This window comes from Ursus arctos, unplaced genomic scaffold (assembly GCF_023065955.2).
Source record: "Ursus arctos isolate Adak ecotype North America unplaced genomic scaffold, UrsArc2.0 scaffold_26, whole genome shotgun sequence".
Taxonomy (NCBI): domain Eukaryota; kingdom Metazoa; phylum Chordata; class Mammalia; order Carnivora; family Ursidae; genus Ursus; species Ursus arctos.
This window is the reverse complement of record NW_026622941.1, coordinates 3,559,605-3,584,416: the sequence shown is the minus strand read 5'-3', so window position 1 is coordinate 3,584,416 and position 24,812 is coordinate 3,559,605. Positions and strand designations below refer to the sequence as shown.

Genomic DNA, 24,812 nt, shown 5'->3' with positions numbered 1-24,812 from the left:
CAGGGAACAAGCCTCCAGAGCCGCAGAATGGCCCCTGTCTGTGGCTTCTTACCTGGGGATCCCACAGGCGCGTGAGGTTGGGGTACAGGTAAAACTGAATTCCTTGGGCTGCCCCGGGCAGCGTCACCCCTCGAATTAACAGGACCACCAGCATGAGGTAAGGGAATGTGGCTGTGAAGTACACCACCTGGCCAGAGGGCAGACAAAAGACAAGGAACCTGTGAGTTTGGAAGGAGGGGCCCTGAGACCCAGCCGCAGAGCAGGAGGCGGGAGCTCCCCCCTCCACACACACACAGAGGAGGTCAAGAGAGTTTCTCTCTGCCCCCTCCCTCTCACCCCTGCAGCTGTTCAGGCTCCATCTGCCCTCTGCCTTAAGCCACAACCTCCCCTATCCCTCTCTCCCTCCCGCTTAATGCACCCCCCTACCCCCCCACACACATACCCGGCAAATATTTGTTAAGTGACTGAATGAACTCAGGCATGCTCCCAACAAGTGTGCTTAGAATTATGGCAAAGGGCTGTCGGGTACGAAAAGCTCTCTCTAACACATGATCCCTGTCCTCACAGAGCTTACAAGCTTAGCACAGCCGGGTAGCCAGATTAGGAAGGAAGCCTTGTCAGAGGCCTCCAGGGCAAGAGTCCAGGAGAACTCAGAATGCCCTCTAACACCTCGTACACTCTATGGCAGAGAGTCCCCCAAGTTCTCAGGGTGGTTGCGGATCATTTCGAGATGAATAGTCTCAGTGGGATTCCTTTTCCAGAGAACTGGTGGATAAGCTAGGGAGCCACGACATGTGTTCAGTTTGAATGTGCCCCATGTGTGGTATACTGCAAGATCACATCCTTGGAAGTGTCCTTCCTGCCTTTCTCTCTCCTTCCTTTCCTTTCCACTTCCCCACATACCAGAGTGCACAGGAACGAAGCAAGGAGAGGCACAGAATCAAGGAAGGGAGCCACATACAATCTTGATGGGCTCATTCCCTCCCGTTCCTGACCAGGTTACAGCTCAGGGCGTTCCTGGGTGACCAGGCCCCCAGGGAGGGCAGGGAGTCCTGGGACGAGAGGGGCCAGGAGCTCTCCAACACAGACCTTGCCCGTGGACTTGACCCCCTTCCAGATGCAGAAGTAGCAGATGACCCAGGCGAGCAGGAGGCATAAGGCCAGCTCCCAGCGCAGGGCCCCCAGGTCATGGATGCCATCAGAGATCTTCAGGACCCGCCTCCTGGGGAAAGAAGGTTGAGCCGGGCTCCACTTTTGTCCCCAGCCTCAGTTTTGTGGCCCATGTGTCTCAGGCAGTGGAGCCATGCCTCCAGGCTCTTGTCCAAAGGCTTGTCGGCCCTTTTCGCTCAGTCCCACGAGGCTCTCCTTTGCCCAGAGATGGGGACAGATAGCAAGGGAGACAAATATAAACTGTTTCCAGGTAAGTGTGCTCTGGGAGGCTGAGTACCAATTTAACCTAGAGAGGGAAGTGCAGACACATATCTTCTCAACCAGTGTTTCAGGATGTGTTGATATTAGGAATCATGTCCTAGGTGAACACGGACACGAGGGAGGGGAGCTAGGAGGTGGCGCCCTCACAGCTTCGGGGCGGAGGGAGGTAGGAGTGTCCGCACACATGCGTGTGCGCCATCTAACATGGGGGTGCGGGGAGGGAAGGAGGGTGCAGCCTGAGGAGAGCTGCAAAATTCTCATCTTCGAAACCAGTTCTGCATTAACCACAAACACAAGCCCAACAAGAAAAAAAAAAGCCATTTAGGTGATGGGGGCCACCAAAGAAGGAAAGAGAAATTCTTCTCTTGCTGTCCACTGAGGGTCAGCACCACACGAGCCCATCCCTGTGCCCTTCCTTCAAACACACAGCCCACGCTGGGATGGGGAGAGGGCCTCACTTACTCCCAGAACTCGATGACAGGAGAGGTGGCATTCTCAGAGGTCACATTCAGGGAGCCATTGGTCCTCTGGAACTCCACGCAGTAGTCTACCCGTGGGTCCCAGGGAAGGAAGCAAGAGAAAGATCATTCACTATTTGGCATGGCCAGAGACAGGGGTGTGAAATCATAGGGCAACGGGAAGTAAGGGATCTGGAAGGAAGCGGGCTGCTGAAGTTGTCCATACAAAACCTCCTCGAATACGAAATACCCTCAACGAGCCTACCTCACCTTCTCCCACACGATCTTACGTGTGGGCTTCTAGATGTCACTCGTACTCAAGCACGATCAGATAGCAGGAAGGACGCTCTGCGCGCCGACTGCTTCAAAGCACGCAACCATTTCTAGGTCACTGCCTCGTATGAAGGCACAATCTCAGAGGGATCATAAAAATGCTTTCTAGGGAAGACATGCAGCCGAGTGGCCAAGAGCTCAGATACGAGGTCAGAAAGCTCTGGCTCGAATCCTGACCCTCTGCTTATTTGCCGTGTGGCCCTCTGACTTCGCTTCCCTCGATTCCAGAATGCACGTAGTGATATCCAGTTGTGACACCGACGAGGGACTAAATGAAACCCGAGTGTGAGGTGCCCAGGAAGTAGAGGCTTTTAAGTACCTGTAAGTGACCTTGGCGTTTCACAACGGGGGCTCACATTCTTTGTATATTGTGTTTAGTATAATAATCCTAGAAAATATTAAGCCAGATAGTGTTTTCCCCATTGTACACATGAAGAAAGTGAATCTTCCTGTCACAGCTCATAAATGACTAAGTGAGGGCTAGAATCCAGCTGAGCAATTTGTATGTCTTACCTTCAAAACACCTATAGTCGGACCTCTCTCATTATGGCCACTACCAGCACCCTGGTGCAGGTCCCCACCGTTTCGTGGCTCCTTCACTGGCCTCCAGTTTCTACTCCTGCCTCCCTTGTGCAATCTCCACACAGCAGCCGGAATGATTTTGTTAAAATTTAAGTCACTCTATGTCACATCTCAGTTTAACACTCTCTGATGAGCTTCCCACCCCACACAGAGAAAGAAGCCATAACCTCTATAATTGCCTCCAAGGCCCTTTTCAATCTACGCCCATCACGTCTGACCTCATCCCTGGGGCTCCCCCACTCACCTGCTCCAGTCACACCTGCTCCAGACACACCCTGGCTGTTTCCTGAATGTTATAGGCACAAGGCCACCTCAGGGCCTTTGCACTGGTTGCTCCTTGTACCTGGGGTCTGTCCATGAATCTCAGTGGCTGACTCCCCACCCCCTCCTTCAGAACATGACTCCTGTGTCATCTCAGTAAGGCCTTCCCTGATGACTCAGTTGAAAATGATAATTCTCACCCTTAAAACTCCCAGTCCCTGCTTCCTGTTTTAAGTTTCTCTCTAGCACTTCTTCTAACATAATATGTATTAGGCATTTATTTTGGTTATGGTCTGTGTCTCTCCACTAGAACAAAACCCCATGAGGGCAGGGATCTTTGTTTTTTTTTAAAAGATTTTATTTATTTATTTGACAGAGAGAGAGACAGCCAGCGAGAGAGGGAACACAAGCAGGGGGAGTGGGAGAGGGAGAAGCAGGCTCCCAGTGGAGGAGCCTGATGTGGGGCTCGGTCCCAGAACGCCGGGATCACGCCCTGAGCTGAAGGCAGACTAAGCCACCCAGGCGCCCCGAGGGCAAGGATCTTTGTGTGCCTTATCATAACCCCAGCGCTTAGAACAGAGCCTGGCACAGGGTAGGAGCTCCATAAGTATCTGTTGAATGAATGCCCATCGAGCATTCTTTCCACTAAACCCTCTCTCTTTCCTTGAAGCCTTGGCTCACCCAGAAAAGCGTTGTTTCATCTTGACAGGATGGGATGTCCTCTACTACAAAAGATGCTAGGCTCTGAGTAAAACCCGGCTCACTAGGAGAAATGTCAAAAATGTCAAGAAGCAAAAGGCTGGAGATTGTCTCAGAGATCCCCCAGTCAACCCCAAGGTTTGAAGGCCTAACAATGCCCTGAAGCAAAAGCCCTAGGCCACCAAAAATCTGCAACATTTCTACAAAAGGAACTCCCCTAAGATCTGGATCGAATCAGCATCTGACAAGCTGGTCGTCAAGGGTGATTTCAGTGTAAATAGAACAAATGAGGGAGGGAGGAAAGAATGGTGGAGGGAAGAAAGAAAGAAGAAAAAAACATAATAAAGAAAACACTGGAATAAAACTGATTTTTAAGACTGGACTCATCCAACAAAATATGGTTTTGTGCTTATGGTGTAGCCAGCACTGTGCTAGGGGCACAAAGGAGACACAGATACAGATGCCTTTTTGGCCCTCCAGACCTTGCTGACCAACAGCCAGAAAGTAAGGGAAGGGCCGCAGCGGAGTCCGGGCTCAGGGCAGGCACTACCGGGCACGTTTAAGAAGAACCTAAGGACCCTTGGGGTGCCGGGGGAGGAGCCTCCAAGATCGGACCCTTCATGTGCGAACTGGTGGAATGAAGGTGGCAGGGATCAGCAACAGAACGCCTGGAAAGGGCTCAAAGTTCCGAGGGCCAGCGGGGCCCTGCGGAACATTGCAACATGTGCCTCCTTGGCAACTAAAGGACTCAAACTCCAGCTCCGGACTGACTACCTCACCTAATCAAAACAGAACAAAACAGAGAAAGGAATCAAGGCACAGGTAGGGCTCACTGACGGGCACCGAGGGATATCTGGGCAGTGAGCGCGAGCTGGTCCAGATAGGACAGCTCCCCACCTGTGCTGTGCCTAGGGTAGCCTCCAGCCCCATGTGGCTACCTTCAAATTACTTAGAATTCAACAAAAACTTAAAAACTCAGGTCCTCACATTCGCGGGGCACATTTCAAGCACTCAACAGCCGCCCGTAGCTGGCAGCTGCCATGTTGGAGAGCCAGAGAACGTTCGCCACATCGCAGGAAGCTCTCTTGGACAGCACTACCCTAGGGATTTTCAACTTTCGTTACTTTCAACCAAATCCTCAGTAGTCCTATGGCCACGGGTGGCTCCTGCCGTCTTGTAGGAGAGTCACATGCAGTCTTACAAGCACAGGAGACATCAAGTGTTCTTATAAATTATAATGACACACAAAACAGCTTCTTCCCCGATTAAATCGGGATGCACTGTGAGATAGAAAGACCTAAGATAGTATCAGAAAGAAGATGTGAGCGACAAAGATAACGGACAAACGACACATACATACCCCAAAGTGATCAGACAGCAAATTGAAATAAATAAGTGGCTAAACTACATAAAAAGAAACCAGGTCGATTTGCCTAATATGTGAATTCATAATCTATGAACTGAATACATTAGTTGTTTTTAATTGAGTACAGTGGACAATTTTTTTTAAGTCTGTGACATTTTGCCTGTGATGCTGGTGAGTTCTCATGCTGATCTTTGATCCGAGATTTCCGTGACCTACCTGGCGGATTTCTAGTACGTCCCAAGTGAAGGCTGGGGATGTGGCGCCGGGGTATACGGATAATGCCAGTCCTGGTTAACACGGCAGCGCAGCAGGAGGAAGCGGACTCTCCAGGGATGGCCTCACCTGTGTTCCACTCGTGGTGGCAGCTTCCCCAGGGAAGGTCGACGGTGAAGCTGCTGAACAGGTAGAAGAGGGCCCAGGCCAGGACGACGACGTAGTAGATGTTCAGGAGGACGACAATCATCTGGGACGCGTAGCCGATGCCTGCAGCGGAAAACCGCAGAATTGGGCTCGGGACGGCGCTCTCACACGCCCCCCAGCCCAGCTTAGGCAGGGGTTGCGCTCCACTCTCAGAGCCCTACGACAGTGCTGGGCCCAGGCTCCCAGCTCTCTCATCTCCCTCCCTGGCAGGTGAGGAGGGCCTTTTCTCCCTGTCTTTCGTTGCACTCGACCCTGGCTTCCCGTGTCCTTCCATCTTGATCGGTTTTGAAAACTCACTGATTTAAAGTTATTTTTTAAATGTATAAGACGAACTCAAAGATCCCAATAGTTAATGTTCCCTGGAATTAAGCTAATGTATTTCTGAAATATAAAAATACACGTTAAGAGCAAGAACAGGGGAGCCTGGCTAGCTCAGTCCATAGAGCATGCAACTCTTGATCTCAGGGTTGTGAGTTCAAGCCCCAAGCTGGGTGTAGAGCCTACTTAAAAGAAAAAAAAAGGAGCAGGGATAGACAATTCACGTAGGAGAAAAGACAACTACAGCCTTCTTAATAATTGCAGGGGCGCAGAAGGAAACAATGGTGAGGTACCTTTCTTTTTTTTTTTTTTTTAAGATTTTATTTGTTTATTTGACAGAGATAGACAGCCAGCGAGAGAGGGAACACAGCAGGGGGAGTGGGAGAGGAAGAAGCAGGCTCCCAGCGGAGGAGCCTGATGTGGGGCTCGATCCCATAACACTGGGATCACGCCCTGAGCCGAAGGCAGACACTTAACGACTGCGCCACCCAGGCGCCCCGGTGAGGTACCTTTCTGCATAGACAGCCATAGTGAAATTTTTACAGGTGATGTAACTCAGTGTTTCCAAATTTGTCCACGTATTAGAATTACCTGGCAATATTTTCAAAATTTCAAAGACAGACCTGAGACCAATTAAATCACAATCCCCGGGGGGTGGGGCACAGGCCTCAGGATATTTTGAAGATCCCCAGGTGACTCCAATGTGCAGACAAGTTTGGGAACCTCAAATACCCAGAGCTGTGAAAGATATGGGGGAAAGATGCTTACTCAAATATAATGACATGGCAAGTCACTATAATACTTGCATAAGACAGTTTATGAAGCCAGATCAAGAGGCATCAACTTGATTATCCATTTGATCCAGTGATCCTAATTCTGGAAATTTATCCCAAAGAAATAATTCCCAAAAAAGAAGGGCAAAGCTATCTCAAGAAATACACATAACAGCAGAATATAACAATTTTATAAGTAATTGAAATAAGCAAAAAGCCCAAAGCAGAGAACTGTTAAGTAAATTATGATATATTCATTCAATTGAAGTTTATGTAATCATTAAATTATTGTTGTGTAGAAAATGGAAAATAAGGGTGCCTGGGTGGCTCAGTCAGTTAAGCGTGCCCACTCTTGATTTTGGCTCAGGTCATGGCCTCAGGGTCATGAGATGGAGCCCTGAGTCATCAGGTTCTGCGCTGGGCGTGGAGTCTGCTTCACAGTGTCTCTCTCCCTCTCCTCCTCCCCCACCTTCTGTCTCAAAAAAAAAAAAGAAAGTAAGAAAGAAAGAAAGAAAGAAAGAAAGAAAGAAAGAAAGAAAGAAAGAAGAAAGAAAGAAAATGGAAAATAACACTAACTGAAAGTGGGGACATAAACTGTGTATATCCCAGATTAATAGATATGTAAGCTCTATACAGAGAGAAAGAATGAGTGAAATGAATCCCCAAAACTGGAAACAACACAATGTTCTTCAGCAGGTGATGGTTAAATGAACTGTGGTCTATCCATACCATGGAATCCGACTCAGCAATAAAGAAGAATGAACTCTTTATTTAAGAACCTGGATGGATCTCAAGGGCGTTGTGTTGACTAAAAAAGCTAATCTCAAAAGGGTATATAGACTATACAATTCCATTTATATAACATTCTCAAAATGATAGAATTAAAGAGATAGAGAACAAATTAGTGGTTGCCAGGGGCCAGGGGTGCGGCAGGGAGAGGCAGGTGTGAGTACAAAGGAGTAGCATGACAAAGATCTTTGTGATAATGGGATAGTCTGTATATTGATTGTGGTGATGGTGACACGTGACAAAATAACAATTATACGCACACACATACACACAAATGAGTGCATGGAAAACTGGGGAAATCTGAATAAGATCTGTGGATAGTACCAATATCAATTTCCAGGTTATGATTTTTTTTATAGTTAAGTAAGATGTTACCATTGGGGAAAACTGGGTGAAGGTACATGTGACCTCTCTGTACCAGTTTTACAACTTTCTATGAATATATAGTTATTTCAAAATAGAAGCTTAAAGAAAATGCTATATAGAAATACTGAAATAAAACACCCTAAAGTTTAAATAGTTATTGTGTCAAAACAGTAGAATTATTACTAATATTTTTTGTCATTTAAAATTCTTTTTAAATGTCTTGCAATTAATGTTTTGAAAAATGCAAAACCATTGTTATACATTCGTAAAATACACAGCTAAAATAGCTTTGCCCTCTACTTATTTAATCTGAAGCTTTTTTCCCATCCTCATCCCCATCTTCTCTATTCTCTGATAGATTGGGTGATTAGGGCAGCATTGGGCCCACAAGCGGAGGGTTTAACATAAAGACACAGAGTCTTATGTGTCAATCAGCTCTGTACTAAGCCACCCGGTCATCCCAAATAAGGTTTGTAACCATGTATGCAGATATCCTGGAATCAGGCACAAAGCTACTCACCCTCAAAGATGGGGCAAATCTTCCTCCAGGCTGTGACGCCTCCCTGGCTAGTGTACTGGCCCAGCGCTGTCTCCAAGAGGAAGACAGGAATGCCACAGGTAAAGAGGAAGATGAGGTAGGGGATGAAAAAGGCACCTGTGGGTGGGAAAAAGGCTTTCCATTACCTGGCACTAGCCTCCTCATAGTCCACATTCATCTCCTCCCATTACCACCCCACACTGCCAGTCAGAATCCCCAGGGGTGTGGGACATGCAAAACTGTGGGGGACATCTCTCCAGATATCTGGAACCATAGCACAGATCAAGGGTCACCAAGTTACCTAACCAGCCCTTTCTTTCACTCTGAAAGTTTCAATCTATACCTACCAAGGTTTGCTCCCCATCGAACATCAATTATTACCTCAATTATACATAACTGTGGCAACAGCAAGGAGCTCATTGAATAATGCACATCCAGGAACATTAACATAGCCCACAGACTATAATTCTTTTCCAAGGAAATGACTGTTTTTAATGCTACATGGAGACTTTTAGCAGACTAAAATCAGATTTCCCTTCAGTAATCCTTTCTGCTTCAGTTTTCACAATCCTTTCTGCTCAGCTTTCTGCTGAGACAAGCATACTGATGCTAGAAACGCTGACGTTTTCTCCACTGCGGAGCTCTATCTGTTGCCAAGGTATACAGAGGAGTTCACAGAGCACCAGAGAAGAGAGAATGACAGAGGAGTTCACAGAGCACCAGAGAAGAGAGAATGACAGAGGAGTTCACAGAGCACCAGAGAAGAGAGAATGACAGAGGAGTTCACAGAGCACCAGAGAAGAGAGAATGACAGAGGAGTTCACAGAGCACCAGAGAAGAGAGAATGCACAGAGAGGGAGCTCCCAACATCTGCAGGGAGTCCACTTCTAGCTTTCAACTGGGTGCCGGTCCAAACAAAAATAAGCACATACGTCTGAGGAAACTACCCAGGGTAAGGGAAGGAATCGTTCAAAAAGATGGAAAGTAATGGTGCTCACACAGGACTGGGAAAAGTGTTGGCTCCCACCAGTCAGACTGGATAGTCCCAGAATTCACAGGGCATTGGAAAGAGAAGGCATTTCCTCAGAAATAGGGGATAATTAGCCCTCGATTGAGCACAGCTTTGGTTCTAACAAATCCTAGAAGCAAAACCGAAAAGTATCAAATAACTTCACTGGTTCCAAGCAAAGCTCAAGAATATTTATAGAAATATAATAGTATTCAGCAACCAATCAAACAAAAATCACCAAGTCTGGGGTCCAATAAAAAATTACCAGGAAAGGGGTGGCTGGGTGGCTCAGTCGGTTGAACATCTAACGTTTGATTTTGGCTCAGGTCATGATCTCAGGGTCGTGGGATTGAGCCCCATGTTGGGCTCCACACTCAGCTTGGAGTCTGCTTGTCCCTCTCCCTCTGCTCCTGCCCCTACTCGCTCTCTCTCACTCTCTCAAATAAGTAAATAAATAAAATTTTTTTAAAAAATTACCAGGAAAACAAAGCAGAAAAATATTACTCATAATGAGTAAATAAATCAATCGATTGAACCCAGCCCATAGCTTACACTAATGTTAGAATAAGCAGATATGGACGCTAAAATGATTGTTATAATTGTGTTCAATATATTCGAAATGTTAGACAGAGACGTGAAAGATACTGAAAACACCCAAGTCAAATGTCTAGAGATGAAAACCACAGGGGCACCTGGCGGGCTCAGCCAGCAGAGCATGTGACTCTCAATCTCAGGGTTGTGAGTTGCAGCCCCACATTGGGTGTGGAGCCTACTTAAAAAAAAAAAGAAAATTAGAGATAAAAACACAATGTGTGAGATGAAAAGTACATTGGATGGGATTAGTGGCAGATTAACAGCAGAAGAAGAGAGTAGTGAACTTGAACCACAGAGTAGAAACTATCCAAAATAAAACAGAGAAAAGAGGTTTAAAAAAAAAAAAGGTGTCAGTGAGCTATGGGACAATTTCAAATAGTCTTATACTAGTAAGTGGAGTCCCTGAAGGAGATAAAAGATGGAGAGGGGGGGTCAGAAAAAAATTTGAAGAAATAATGGGTGAAATTTTTCCAAATTTGATGAAAACTATAAATCCACATATCCAAGAAGCTCTATGAGTCCCAAGATAAGAAATATAAAAACACTATAACAAGGCACATCATAATCAAATTATTTAAACCAGTGATTAAGCATTTTTAAGAGGAAATTTTAAAAGCAACCTGAGAGGGACACCTGGGTGGCTCAGGCAGTTAAGCATCTGCCTTCCGCTCAGGTCATGATCCCAGGGTCCTGGGGTCGAGTCCCACATCGGGCTCCCCACTCAGCGGAAGCCCGCTTCTCCCTCTGCTTGCTGCTCCTCTTGCTTGTGCTCTCTCCCTGACAAATAAATAAATAAAATCTTTAAAAAAAATAAAAATAAAGGCAATCAGAGAAGAGGAACAGAGATAGGATTAATATCAAATATGTATAGAGGAACAGAGATAGGATAATATCAAATTTCTCATTGGAAACAATGCAAACAAGAAGACAGCAATAAGCACATTAGTTAAATTACTGAAGGAATAAAGAAACTGTTAGCTAGAATTCCAATAAAAATATTGTTCAAAAAATTAAAGTGAAGTAATGCCTCTTAAGACAAGCAAAACCTGAAAGAATCCATCACTAGAAGATCTGCAGTATAATAAAGGTTAAAGAAAGACCTTCAGGCAGGGGGAACGATGATGCCAGAGAGAAAACGATTCTACACAAAGGAACAAAGAATGTTAGAAACGGCAACTACATACATAGGTAAACATCTAAGAATTTTTTCTTATCACCCAAATCTCTTTGAAAGGTAACTGACTGGTTGCACAATATGAGGTGGAGTTTATAACATATGAAAAAGTAGAATGTGTAACAACAAGAGCACCGAAGTCGAGAGGAGAGAGGTGGAAATGTATTATTGCAAGGTTCTTATATGTAAAGTGGTCACGTGAAGGTGAACTGTGATAAATGAAAGATACATGCTACAAAACCTAAAACAATCATTCAGGGACGCCTGGCTGGCTCAGCTGGTTAAGCATCTGCCTTCGGCCCAGGTCACGATCCCAGAGTCCTGGGATAGAGTCCTGCATAGTGTTCCCTGCTCAGCAGGGAGCCTGCTTCTCCCTCTGCATCTGCCCCTCCCCCTGCTTGTGCTTTCTCTCTCTCCCTCTCTCTCTCTCTCTCTGACAAATAAATAAATAAAATCTTTTAAACAAATAAAATAAAATAAAACGAATACTCAACTAACATAACAGAGACTTGTGGCTAATAAGCCATGAAAGGAAGAAAGCCAACAATGAAATAATAAAAAATATCCAGTTAATTCAAAAGAAAGCAGAAAGATAGGAAAAGGAGAACAAAGAACTGATAGGACAAGTAGAAAACAAATAGTAAGAGAACTGATTTAAACTCAAGTGTATAAACTTAACTGGATAATTGCTTTAAATGCAAATAGTCTAAATATCCTGCATAAAAGGCAGAGATTGTCAGAGTGGCTTCAAAACAAAAACTAGCAAGACTCAGCTATATGTTGCTTGAAAGAAATACACTTTAAATATCAAGACATGAAAAGAAGGTAATCCTGCCCTTTGAGATAACATGGATGGACCTTGAGGACATTATATTTTCAGAGAGAGAATAAGAAACACAGTATGTTCAAGGGCAGGAGACCCTGGCTCTCCTCTGGCTTTGGCCTCTAACTTCCTGGGGACCCTAAGGAAGTGTCCTTTCTCTATATTTCTCATTAGCAAAGTGAGGAGTAGAGTAGTGATGCAGGTCCCTTCTGGACCTGACAGCCCAGCTTTGTTGTCATCCATGATCCCTTTGCTCATGTCCCAGCCCCAGACCAGTGACCACAGCTCAGAGCACCAGAGGCCTCAGCCACCATGAGCTCAGTACTCCGGCAAATTCTGTATGTTCTCACTTATATGCAGACCCTCAAAAAGCCAAATTTGGGGGCACCTGGCTGGCTCAGTCTGAAGAGCATGTGATTCCTGATCTCAGAGTTGTGAGTTCAAGCTCCACGTTGGGTGAGGAGATTACTAAAACAAACAAACAAACTGTTAAAAAATAAAGATAAGAAAGCCCAATTTGTGGAATTAAAGGGTAGAACAGTAGTTGCCAGAGGCTCAGGGATGGGGGAAATGAGGAGATAAACTTGCAGCTATTAAATGAATAAGGTCTGGCAATCTAATGTACACGGCACAGTGCCTGCAGTGAACAATACCGTATTGTATACTTGAAAGTTATTAAGAGAATAGATCTTAAGTGTTATCACCAAGAAAAGATAATTATGTGAGGGAATGGAAGCATCGAATAACATCATTGTGCAATCATTTCACAGAGACACATGTATCAAATCATCATGCTGTACACCTTAACATATGCTATGTCAATAATATCTCAATAAAACTGGAAAGACATCTTTTTTAAAAAACAGGTCCGTGGCTGCACTGGGACAGGGTGGCAAAAGTAACAGGTGGGAGAAGGGGACAGGAGGAGACTTGGGGGAGTCATGAATATGTCCATTATTTTGATTGGCAACAGTTTCATGGGTCTGTACATGTCAAAACTTATCAAATTGTACACTTTAAGTATGTACATTTTTTGTAAATCGGTTATATCTTTATAAAACTGTTTAAAAGGAAATTAATGGGGAATAGCATTCTGCGGTTCTTCACCTTCCCACTCTCTGGCTTGTAGTCGACACATCCGTAAGTCACGCTGAGGAAAGCACCTGTTTACCACAAGGGCAAAGAACTAAAGATCATAAACATCTCAGCCTAATATGTCCATAAATCAATCCAAGACTTGTTGAGCAGGAAGGGAAAATTCAGGAAGAGAGAACTCAGTAGCCGATATGAACAGTTACTGCTCAGAGTGGAAAATATGGCAGAAAAAGAAGGAGAACAGAGAGAGAAAGACAGAGAGAAAGACAATTTTCAGCCCAGCTCGAGCCCCTCCTCCCCATCTTTATGCTACCTGCTCTTTCCCAAAAAACCGAGCCAATGTTTAACTGTAGTCAGTTCTGTGGTCAGCCCTGCTCCCCTCGTCCTCTGCCTCTTTGAGCACATGGACAGCTGGCCACAAGGGGCAAGGTCCACATTCAAAAAGCTGAGCCACTGGCCCATAAGGGGAAGGGGTCAGGGGAGTGATGGGCCCCAGAGGGACCCAGGTGCAGACTTGGGGGTGCTATGGGGCACTCTGCCTCTTTCCCCGCCCAAGCCCTGGTCACCACGATTAAAAGATGGAGCTAGTCCTAGAGATGGAGGATGGAGGTCAGTTACCTGCTCCCCCATTCCGGCGGGTTAGTCTCCTTCCCCAAATTCTGAAGTGTCCTGGCAGGTTTCCCCATGAGATGGGAGAGACCACATGCCCAACCTAGAAAGGAATGATTGTGCAGGCCACCCTTCTCAAAAGGAGCCCATTCTGTGGTGTCATCTATAATGTCCCAGCTAGTATTTTAAAGCCTAAACTAATGAGGCTCCACACGAGCAACCCAGCGGTGAGCATATATGAGTCGTTAAGATGCTGGAATCAACACTAATCTGACCACCACCGGAGGTTGAGTCAGTAACTAACAATGGTAACAAATCATCATACACTCACCACTAAAATCACGATTCTTATATGCAGAAAAAGTGCTTCTTGTTTCTCTTTGTTAGTTATACTAACAAGCAGCATCAAGGTGATCAGTTGTCCCCGTGGCCGGGTACTATTTAATCCTCTTTGCTTTGGTGTCCCTGTGGCCTCTGTTCCTATGGTGTAGGTCTGCCCTCCCCCCACAGCCTGCTGCTCTAAGATCCCTATTCCTAGAGATCCAGCTGTGGGGCATTCTGTTGTAGCCTCATGTGGAGTCTCCAGACATTCCAACTCAGTCTGCCAGCAGCCAGGGTCCAGGGAGCTGGAGAGACCCCAGCTGAAGCCCCATGAAGGATCTGGGTGTCTGGGGACTGAAGATCAGAAGGGAGGAGAGCTTGGAGGAGGATAAAGAAAAAGGAAGTACCTGTCCTCTCACACGGTGACCTCCAGCTGGTGTTCTATGACTAGCAAAACCCAACAATTCCTCGCATGAGCAACTCTTCCCCTGGTTTTCAGCAACCTAGACTTAGAAAATAACTATGGGGCACCTGGTAGCTCAGTCAAAGGAGCATGTGACTCTTGATCTCGGGGTCATGAGTTCACGCCCCACGTTGGGTGTAGAGACTACTTAAAAATGAAATCTTAAAAACAAATACCTAGGGGCGCCTGGGTGGCTCAGTCGTTAAGCATCTGCCTTCGGCCCAGGGTGTGATCCCAGGGTCCTGGGATCGAGCCCCACATCAGGCTCCTCTGCTGGAAGCCTGCATCTTCCTCTCCCACTCCCCCTGCCTGTGTTCCCTCTCTCACTGGCTGTCTCTCTCTCTGTCAAATAAATAAATAAAATCTTTAAAAAAAATAAATACCTAAATCTATAAAATCTTTTTTAAAAAAAGAAATTAAGTATAAAATGGTTGACAGATGATCTGTTTTCATCTGGGCTCAGATTGGTGGGCAAGTAATTTAAATTCCCTCCTGGCAGAGTTGACCCCTACTACCCAAACCCTCTCCTACCACCTTCCTCCAGTATCATGCCTTTTGGGTTATCCAGAGACTTCTCATCCCCATGGCTAGAGCTTTAGGGGACAGGCCCCAGTGGAAGGTCATGTTTGCTTTTCCCTCCAGGGAGCTGAGGGTGGAGAGCTTGAGAAACAGTTCAAATGTGCAGCATCTTCAGCCACTTGGCCAGCAGGAGACCCCTCCCCACTACAGGGCACTGTCATTACTATGCAGCAGTCATACTGGCTTCTTCCTAGCCCGGACAGAGAACACAGCAGACGTGTACTCTGCCCACTCCTGAGTTTTGCCCAAATAACCCATATTTCCTATTTCCAATTCTTCTCTGCCCCCATTATCTTGAACCCACTGCAAGAAGTCTTTGCCCTGGCTTCCTGCTGTAACTGCTCCTACAAGGTCACCAACGGCCCCCACTCCATTCTCCTCCATATCTTTCTTAACCTATCTGCAGGATCTGATGCCGTTGTCCCTCTGGCCTCCCTGACCTCATTGCTTTCCTTGCCTCCCAAAGCACGTCACTGTCCTGGTTGTCATCCTAATGCATTTGGTTTCCCTTCTCTGTCCCCTGCTGGTCCCTCCCCTTCCTCCACTCCTTGTTGTCTCTTCTCACCATGAAAGTGCTAATCGCCCTCACATTTATATCTCCCATCCACCTTTCTCTCACAGACTCCAGACTCCTGTGTTTTACTGCCTAGTGGACAGCTCCCCTTGGATATCTAACAGATACGTCAAGTCAATGTTCCCAAAACGCAACTCCTTATTTTCTTCTTAACACCTGCTCCTCTCGTGGCCTTCCACATCGCAGTAGAGGGCACATCCCTCCTCCACAGTGCTCAGGCTGCAGCCCTTGGCCTGCTGGGACCAGGCAGTAGCAGTGGAGGTGACAAGAAGTGTCAGATTCTGCATATGTCATGGGGGGTAGTCTCTAGTCCCAGGCGTTCTGGGTGTTGAGAACTCAGTCTGTCAGCAGCCAGAGTGCAGAGAGCTCAACTGAAAGCTCATGTTCAGAAGCACCCAGAATCTGGGTATTTAGATAGAGCCAACAGTTGGGGGGGAGGGGATCAAGGATGATTCTAGCGTTTTCAGCCTTGTAACTGGTCTGCTTCTGCCCTGACTCCTGTACACTCAGTTCTCAACAGCAGCCAAAGAGATTATTTTAAAATGTAAGAGCATAGAGGTGCCTGGGTGGCTCAGTTGGTTAAGTGTCTGCCTTCGGCTCAGGTCATGATTCTGGGGTCCTGGGATCGAGCCCCAAGTCAGGCTCCCTGGCCTGCTTCTCCCTTTCGCTCTGACCCTCTCCTTCCCCGTCCCTCCCTGCTTGTGTTCTCTGCTCTCTCTGGTGCTCTCTTTCTCAAATAAATAAATAAACAAAATCTTAAAAATAAATAAATAAAATGCAAGATCATGCCACTCCCACTCAAAACCCTGCCTTGTCTCCCATGTCACAAAGTCTCACAATAACTGACAAGGACCTCGGTGATCTGCCGCCTCCGTCCTGTTTACTTCTCTGACCTCAGCTTCTATCTACTCCCCTCCTCGCAACTCCTCAAACAAGCCGGTCAGCCTCTTGCTTTATGGCTCTTAAATCTTCTGTGTCCTCTGCTTGGGGCACTTTCACCCTCAATATCCACACGCCAACTCTCTCACTTCTGGCAAACTTTGGTTCAAATGTTCTCAGTCCCCACCCTACACACACACTCCTGATCTCCTTTACCCAGCTCTCCTTGGTCTTTTTCCAGAGCCCTCCTTAACTTCTGATATACTATATAGTTTTCCTACTTAGTATGCTGACCGTGTATTGTCTGTCTCCCTCCTCTAGAACGTAAGCCCCACAAGGACGGGGAGTTGTTCTGTTCTGTGCATACATGGATCCCAACAACTTAGGAGAATTCTGGGCAAAGGCGTGTAGCCAGTAATTGCTGTTGAATGACACAGTCAGGGTCAGGGTTTGGTGGGCTACGTGCTGGGGCAACTGGCTGAGATTGGAGACTCCAGAAAGCCATTGGGGGGTGGGCTGGCACAGGTTTTGGACAGCAGGGAGGGTGCTCACTGAGGAGGTGATCGAGGTAGGTCTCGCTCGCACCCATCCCCCTGAAAAGCTTTTGATCTGAAATGGGCTTCTTTATATCACTTCCTCAGGTTTTTGACTATATAGTGTTTCACTGTTGACCTGCTTTTCTATCATATTCTTGCCTCAGCCCTTTCTCTGCTCAGGAACTCACTTCAAATTGGGATCTACCAAATGTTAAAGCTGGAGGGAACCAAAGAAGACATCATCTGTATGTTATGTTTGGAACTAAAATTATGTTTGGGGACTTTTTCACCCCTGACCTCACCACTGAACAAATATGGATGATAATAAAGTGCCTAGCTTATCCTTCCACTCTGCCCCAAGCACAAAAGTGGCTGTTTAAGGCTGGGAAGAGGTAGAAGAGGCCCAGAAGTAGGCTGATGGGGTCCATTACGTGAGCACGGTACACCCCAGAGTACCCCAGCATCCTTTTCCAGAACTTGCTTAAAACACTCCTCTCATCCCCTGGAAGTCCAAGTCCCAGCTGGAGAATCATGGGTTTAAATAAAATCACTAAACCAGGAGGAAAAAGGGTCAAATCAATGTAAGTGGTCTCCATTCTCCTCATCTTCCTGCCTCATACGGGGGGCAAAGTGTCCTGCCAGAAAGAGGCATCAGTCTGTTCCTTGCCAGACAAGGTGAGAAGAGGAAGTGTGGGCCCCATTCTCTGTAGGAGCTTGCTTTCCCGGGAAGGCGAGGGGAGATGAGTGATGACAGGAAGGTTAAACTGCTGGGGCACCAAAAACCAGGCCTGTCTAGGTCCCTCTCATGACCGCACATACCCTCGGTGAGTCCCCCTTACCTTGGCAAAGGAGGCTTTCCATTAATTCCCTCGGTGGCCCTGGATGACTCATGCCTTTCAGAGCAAACCTGGGCATCAGTCTCTAGCTCCAAAGCCCCTCAGAACACTTCCCTCCAGCTGCTGTCATCCATCAAGGAAAAGAGGAGTCCTAAGGCCCTGCTTTGATCAAGGGAAGAGACTGTGGGTGGCTGTGTGAGGGATCAAACGGAGTTTGACTGGATCCAGGACCCCTGAAAATGTCTCTCCTCTCTTGGTCAGAATCAGGATGCTGGAAGGCAGGCTCTCTCCAGGGAGGAAGCGGCCACACGCCGTCACACCCACCCCTTTCCCTCACAAGCCCATGGCAAGAACCAAGGGCCCCTGATGCTCCTCCTGGGCCTGCATTTCCACCCGAGACAGTCACACACTCCCGGGCCTGCACAAACTTACCAGAGCCCTGAGGCAGAGCTCAGATCCAAACACTGCCAGACAAGCTCCCCTCAGCTGGGCGAGCCCACACCCCCCACTGCTCCTGGTCACAGCTCCCTTCGCTTCCCCTTGTTCGGCCCAGTGGTTTTGCGCCAGAAATCACTAGAAATCACTCCCTCCCACCTCTTCGTGCCACTCCTGCTAATTCCCAGGCCAACCTTTACCCAATTCCAGAGAGGCTTGGGGAAAGCTGCTCGCCTCCTAATCTTCCTGCCATGTGAGGAGCTAAGCTGGTTACTAGGCTCCAGATAGAGTCCCAAGCCCAGCTGAGCCCCCAGACTCCTCCTCCGCCCTGAACCAGCCTCGTGCCTCCACCCGGTTCACTGAAGGGAGGCAGGTGGAGTGTCCAACGCTAGGTTCCAAGTGGAAAGACCTCCTTCCTTCCCTCACAGAGCACACGGAACAAAGTCCTGTGATTTCAGGCTGCTGGCCAGAAATCCCCGGGGAGAAAGGACATATCAGCCCGTCCCCTCCTCTCTAGAAACATACAAGTTAACTTCCAACTCCAAGGCCAGTCCTCCGGTTGCCACAATCCTGAGAATAGGACTCAAGGGGTTCAGAGCGTCTCTGTACCCCCAACCCAGCCCTCCCATCTCCACTGTCCAAAACCACTGGTAGATGGAGCTCCACGCATTTGGAGGCTCCTACTCCCCTGAAAAATGGTAGGTGTTGCATTAGGGTACCCTCTAATCCTTGTGGCCCACAAAATAACCACTGCCCTCTGCATTTCCGCATGTGACCTAACTCTGCATTTCCCCTTCCCCCAGCCCAGACTGCAGCCTCACTTCCAAACCACATCTGGGGAGCCCCAACACCTGTCAGCTTTATCCACCAACAAGGCAACCTTCCTAACTACGACTCACCCAGAACGCTTCAGGACCTGAGATATCCCTCCGATCTCTCCCATGGAGGTCTGGGATTCCCTGAGAGTGAGTTACTGGTTGGGAAATTACCACCACTGCTGTGGGAGCTACCCCCAGCGGGCTGGAATGGGGTGAGGGTAATGAGAAGCCAAAAAAGAGCTAGGAAAGACTTGGAGTTAATACCACATACAGACAAACTTGCAGTGGGGAATTTTTAAGGGAGAGCCGTTAGTATCAAAGGTTATGACACTGGGAGGGGTTGGGTAATGACTGCCTTAGGGAATGTCATGATGCCACTAGTGTAGGGGAAGACACAGACTAAGGAATCTCACAACCATAGGACAGTTCAGTATCAACATCATCTTCAACATAGCTGCCATTTATTAAGCACTTTACACACATTACCTCTAATCCTCACAACAACTTGAAAGGCAGGTACTATCTTAATTTACAGGAAGAGCAGTTCAGGCTCTGAGGGGCTTAAATGACTTGCCCAAGATTACACAGAGATTAAGTAGCAGAGCCAGAGTTCAAACTCTGATCCATCTGGTTCCAAACCTATATTCATATTCCTAGGCTGCCATACCAGTATAGAAAAAACCCCGGGGAAGTCATGTAATCTGTCTCGGTCTCAGTCTCCTGCAGTGTCCTTCCTGACCTGTAAGGGTCTTTCTAACTCCAGCATGTCTATGCACCCATGGGACTCCCCATAGGGGCAGTAGTGCAGGAGCTGGAGACATCCTCCTTCCAGGGATAGGTGGGGTGGCGCAGTGGCTCTCACCTCCCCCATTTTTGTAGCACAGATAGGGAAACCTCCAGACGTTGCCGAGGCCAATGATCTCCCCGGCCACTGACAGCACAAACTCCATCTTGTTGTTCCAGTGTCCCCGTTCCAGGGTGCCATCTTCCTTCGCCTTTTCCATGACTGGGTACGCTGGCTTTGTCTCTCCATTACTGGTTGTGCTCGAGACCCTGCTATCCATCCCACCTGGGAAACAAGCAGAGGGCTCTGTTACTGCTGAGATCGTTGGGAGGAAAACCTTCCCCTTCCTTCTCCAGCAAATTCCCAAGGGAATGAGTGCGCTGGAAAAAAGTAGATTCCTACCCCCCTGCCCACAGACCCAGGTCCTCCTTAGCATCTCTTATTGGTAAAAGCGGAGTACCAGCTGCTGAGAATGTATATTCCTTTCCTGCTCAGAAAGAAAGCATGGATACCGAGGTACAGGCATGGCTTCCACTAGGCAGGTCCTCTTGGGTTGGGGCTTGTGGATATGGAAGACTTCACATGGCCCCTGGGTTGTCTAAGTTCTCCCTGCCAGCCTACGACTCGCTTTGTCTGTGTCAGCATGCGCTTCAGTGTCTGGATTCTGTATGCAGGGACAGTTGAAAGGATCCTCAAGGCCTCTGGAATTTAGTCTAGCGAAATACCTGTGACGGTGAGTAAAGATTTGGCATGAAGGTGTTCATTGTTTACAGTAGCAAAAAATTAGAAAGTACATAAATGTTCCAAAATGATAGGTAGGTTAATAAATTATGGCACATACATACACTGGACTACTATACAGTCATCAAAAGTTGTGTTGCAGGAGAAAGGGTAATGAAATGAAAGTGTTCACAATATGTGAAGCAAAAAGTTATTAAATAGCATAGAGGATGTGATTATACTTGGAAAAGATTTTATAAAGTGTATGCATTGAAAGATTAGGATAGCTACCAAAACCTTTCTCTCTCTGTGGTTGGATTATAGGAATGTTTTCCTTATTTCCATTTTCTATATTTTCATCAAAAAATATGATTTATTTTGTAATATTAAAGCAAAAGTAAGTTTTTACAAAATCTTTCCAAAGGAATGAGAGCGGCTCAGTGGGTCCTGGAATTCTGAAGGAGATGGGCTGATCTTTCCAGCTATCCTTCCATGTCTCTCTAAAGTCAACATAAGAGAAAGATGAATTATAGGCTCTTTTTCTTTTCTGGTGATAACACACATAGGAATCTGTTATGGTAGAAAAGAGAACATGAAATGGATAAAGAGCCACTGTTGCAAATGCTTCACTGCGCTATTCTAGACTTTTATTGGGATTGAAGATAAGATTGGATATGACTCACTTTTAGTGAGCAACTACTACCAAGCACTTTAAATATATTTGTTTCCTTTGATCCACACAAGCGCCCCGAAATGTACGCTGTATTAGTTCTGCTTTGCAAATAAGGAAGCTGCAGCTCAGAGAGGTTAAGTAACACGTCTGCTCCCCTACAGCGAGTCAACAGCACAGGCGGGACTTGAACCCACTCTGTCCCTGCTCTTTCCATTAAATGTCTCGATTACCCTGCCTACCCAGGTTTATCAGCATGTCTCAATAAGCATCATCCGATGACTCCCTCCTGATTTTATACAATGGTCCCTTTCCTGGAGAAGCAGGCAGATGGACTTTCTCACACACCTCAAGAAAAATTCATGTGAACAGAACTTTCTCGGTGGGAGCCTCATCTGCCCAGACTTCCCTATGGCTCTGCTTCCCCAGCCGGGCTACCTCAGTGATTCAAAAAGTCACAGAGAAAGTGACTTTTATTTATTTGATAAATTAGGGAATAGGCTCCAAAGATTGTGAGCTAAGAAGGAGAAACCCAACCAGCTGGTCCCAAGAAGCTGGTCCTCAGTCCTTTCGAGAAGCTTGTCTAGCATCCTGTGCTGGTTCTGAGCCTCCCTTTACCATCCAATGGGTGCCTTCCTATTGTGGAACGCCCTCTCCCTCCACTCCTTCATCCTCCCGAGCCCTAGAAGAAGCAGCAGCCCTCTCCTGGGTCCCTGGCCTCATTAGGGCACCCTTCTCAGAAGTTGCACAGTCCGACAAGCCGGGCACAGAGCTCGGCTCTGCACTGTACCACTCGCTGTCTGGCTCTGGGGAAGTGAATTAACTACTCTGGGCCTCCGTTCACGCATCTGTAAAAGTGAGAAGGACTAAGCAAGGCGATGTGTATAAAGTAAAGCACTTAGTAGAAATAACAGGCACTCAAATTTTTATTTTCTTTCAATCTTGCCGAAGAGTGTTCGTGGTCTCATCTCACAGAGAAGAAAGCCTTTCTTTCCTCTCAATGGAGGGTTCTCGTCCTTTAACTCACCTGGTCCCTCAAGCCCACGGCTCCTGAAGCTTCAGAAAGCCCAGAATATAGCATCTAGTCTTTGCACGTGCACACATAAGTGGCAGGGCATATTTTCTAGGAGGATCCAAAAATCCTTTGGTTGTAAGTCCTATGATCTTACCAACCCGGAGTCTGACACTCAGAAACAGAAGAAAAAGAGAGAGAGAGAAGAAAATGTCACCAACCTTAGGGCGCTTGCTGCCAGAGGTCCAGGCAGGGGGAGAAGAACTATCTAAGGGGGAAGGGGAAGGGGCTGGCTATTTAAAGTGTGGCTCCAACTCCTCTTTGGCACTTGTAATTCTAGACTTGGCCCAGCCCACATTCCGCCTCCTGCCTCCCCACCCCACTCTCCCTCCCCTGAGCGCCGAAGACTCACACGCGAGTGATTTCACAGCCCGGGGAGTGTGAACACACTCTGGCACGTCAGGCTGTCTTCCCCAGAGCTCTCCCCAGAGGGATTCCGCCTTCCGCCCTTTCTCCAGCTCCGGCGCCCCTGTACTCCCATCAGGAATAGGTGTTCCTTTGGTTGGGTGCCCTGTAGATTGCACGAACATTCCTCTTCTCCTTCTGCAGTTTATGACTTGGTGTGGACCATGACTAAGAATAAAAATACGTATAGGCACCTGAAACTAATGTCATATTGTGAGTCAACTATACCTCAATAAAAAAAATACATTAGTGGAATGAAAAAAAAACAATCATTGTTTTTGCAGGTTGTACCATATTATCTATTTTTTTATTTTTTACTTTTTGTTTTACTAGCAAAATTATATGCATAAAATTCAATAAAAGAAAACTTTTGTCAGAAAGAAGAATAAAGATACAAAGATTACAGAAATCTGAGAAGTCCGAAAAACCTCAACACACACACACACATTTTTTAAATATTTTATTCATTTATTTGAGAGAGAGAGCATGAGCAGAGGGGGAGGGGCAGAGGGAGAGGGAGAAAACGACTCCCCTCTGAGCAGGGAGACGAATGCGGGGCTTGATCCCAGGACCCTGAGACCATGACCTGAGCCCGAGTCAGAGGCTTAACTGACTGAGCCGCCCAGGCGCCTGACAGACACACATTTATATACATACGGAAAAGTCTGAAAACATGCTTATGAAACAATTAATACTAGTTCAATCTGGAGAGCATCCGGAAATGAAACATGAAATAAGGGACATTTTTCACTTCTGTTTTTGAAGCTTTGAGATTTTTTGGATAGTTAAATAATGTGCTACTTTTGATTTTTTTTAAATAATTTTTTTTAACCAATAAGGAAAGGAAAGTGCCAAGCTTTAAGATAAAGCAAAGCCCTAAACTCAGCCTAGGCGGAGGAGCTGGCTGGGAAGAGGAGGCGGCCGCTGTCCAGCCCTCGGCACTGCGCACTTCGTGTCCGGGCAGGAGCAGAGCGGGGTGGCAGAGCCCCAGACCAGCGGCTGGGGCGCACACTGGGTCCGCATGCGCCCCGGGGGCCGAGGCCAGATGGTCCAGGGCAGAGTCCCACCTCTGTTGCTTTCCTCTTTGTGGCCTCATTGCTCAAAAACCTTGTTTTCGAGAAATCTATAAAAAGGGGCGCCTACTCCTTACCTTGCAGGGCTGAGTGAGGTTTCAGGAGATAATGAGCATATGTAAAGGGCCTAATACACAGCAAGTCTTGGAATGGTAGCTGGTATTGGCCCTTAGGAAATCATTCACAGTGAGCCGGGAAGGTTTCCTGAAGGCGATGAGATCGAGAGACCCCTGAGCAAAGCTGGGTTCAGGCCAGACAGTAAGAAGGAGTCAGGGGGTGGGGGCAAGGGTGGGGGTGGATGACTGAATGGGATAAAAAATAATGTGGCCTGGGGGCACCTGGGTGGCTCAGTTGGTTAAGCTGCTGCCTGTGGCTCAGGTCCTGATCCAGCCCCGCATCAGGCTCCCTGCTCAGGGGAGAGCCTGCCTCTCCCTCTCCTTCCTTCTCCTGCTCTCTATTGCTATCTCTGTTTCTCTCTCTCTCTCTCTCAAATAGATAAATAAATCTTAAAAAAAAAAAATGCCCAGGGAGCCTCGCAGAGATGTTTCAGCTGCCCCTTCTCTCCCCTTCTAACCATCCCTCCATCTTATTTAACTGTTAAACAGGAGGCCAAAAGTGTTCTCTGAGAGAGGCTGCAAACTCGTACAAAAAAGTCCATTTTCAAATGCAATGCTATCAACTTCTATGTTTACTTACCAGCACGTGGTACTTACTAATGACCTAGTAAGTGAGCTGCTAAGCATTAGAAACTCTAGTATTTGGAACTGAAAATGACCAGATAACTGGAGTGTGCTGAGGCCTCGGATAGATATATGTATAGTATTCTAAGTTAGGACACCCTAGAGCCTTTGGCAATAGCCCCTCCTATGCCCTCTGTGTGCAAAAGTTGGGGCTCCCAGTTTCCAGGAAAGACTCTCGGTGACCAGGGCATCGTCAGGATCGGACTGAGCTGCTTCAGACTGGATTAAGAGTCATTTACAGTTGCTGCTCTTGTACCAAGGAATGTCTG

General features: G+C 47.0%; 1 protein-coding gene and 1 pseudogene across 3 annotated transcripts in view; both read right to left on the bottom strand.

Moving 5' to 3' along the window:
- Positions 1-18,685, bottom strand: part of LOC113258030 (sodium- and chloride-dependent GABA transporter 2) — a 31,598-nt gene extending 12,913 nt beyond the window's left edge. The window contains exons 1-7 of one of the 3 annotated variants that reach the window (XM_057303203.1): positions 18,259-18,685; positions 17,830-17,985; positions 8,317-8,451; positions 5,473-5,613; positions 1,894-1,978; positions 1,090-1,222; positions 53-187 (exon numbers count right to left, since the gene is read on the bottom strand). In XM_057303203.1, the coding sequence (XP_057159186.1) occupies positions 53-187; positions 1,090-1,222; positions 1,894-1,978; positions 5,473-5,613; positions 8,317-8,451; positions 17,830-17,905 (705 nt within the window). In that variant the 5' untranslated portion in view covers positions 17,906-17,985; positions 18,259-18,685. Of the gene's footprint in view, positions 1-52; positions 188-1,089; positions 1,223-1,893; positions 1,979-5,472; positions 5,614-8,316; positions 8,452-17,829 lie in introns of all 3 variants that reach the window. The other 2 variants (XM_026502700.4, XM_057303202.1) reach the window with 2 other exon arrangements.
- Positions 18,686-19,771: 1,086 nt separating this feature from the next.
- LOC130541870 (sodium- and chloride-dependent glycine transporter 2-like) lies at positions 19,772-22,876 on the bottom strand (annotated as a pseudogene).
- Positions 22,877-24,812: the final 1,936 nt, after the last annotated feature.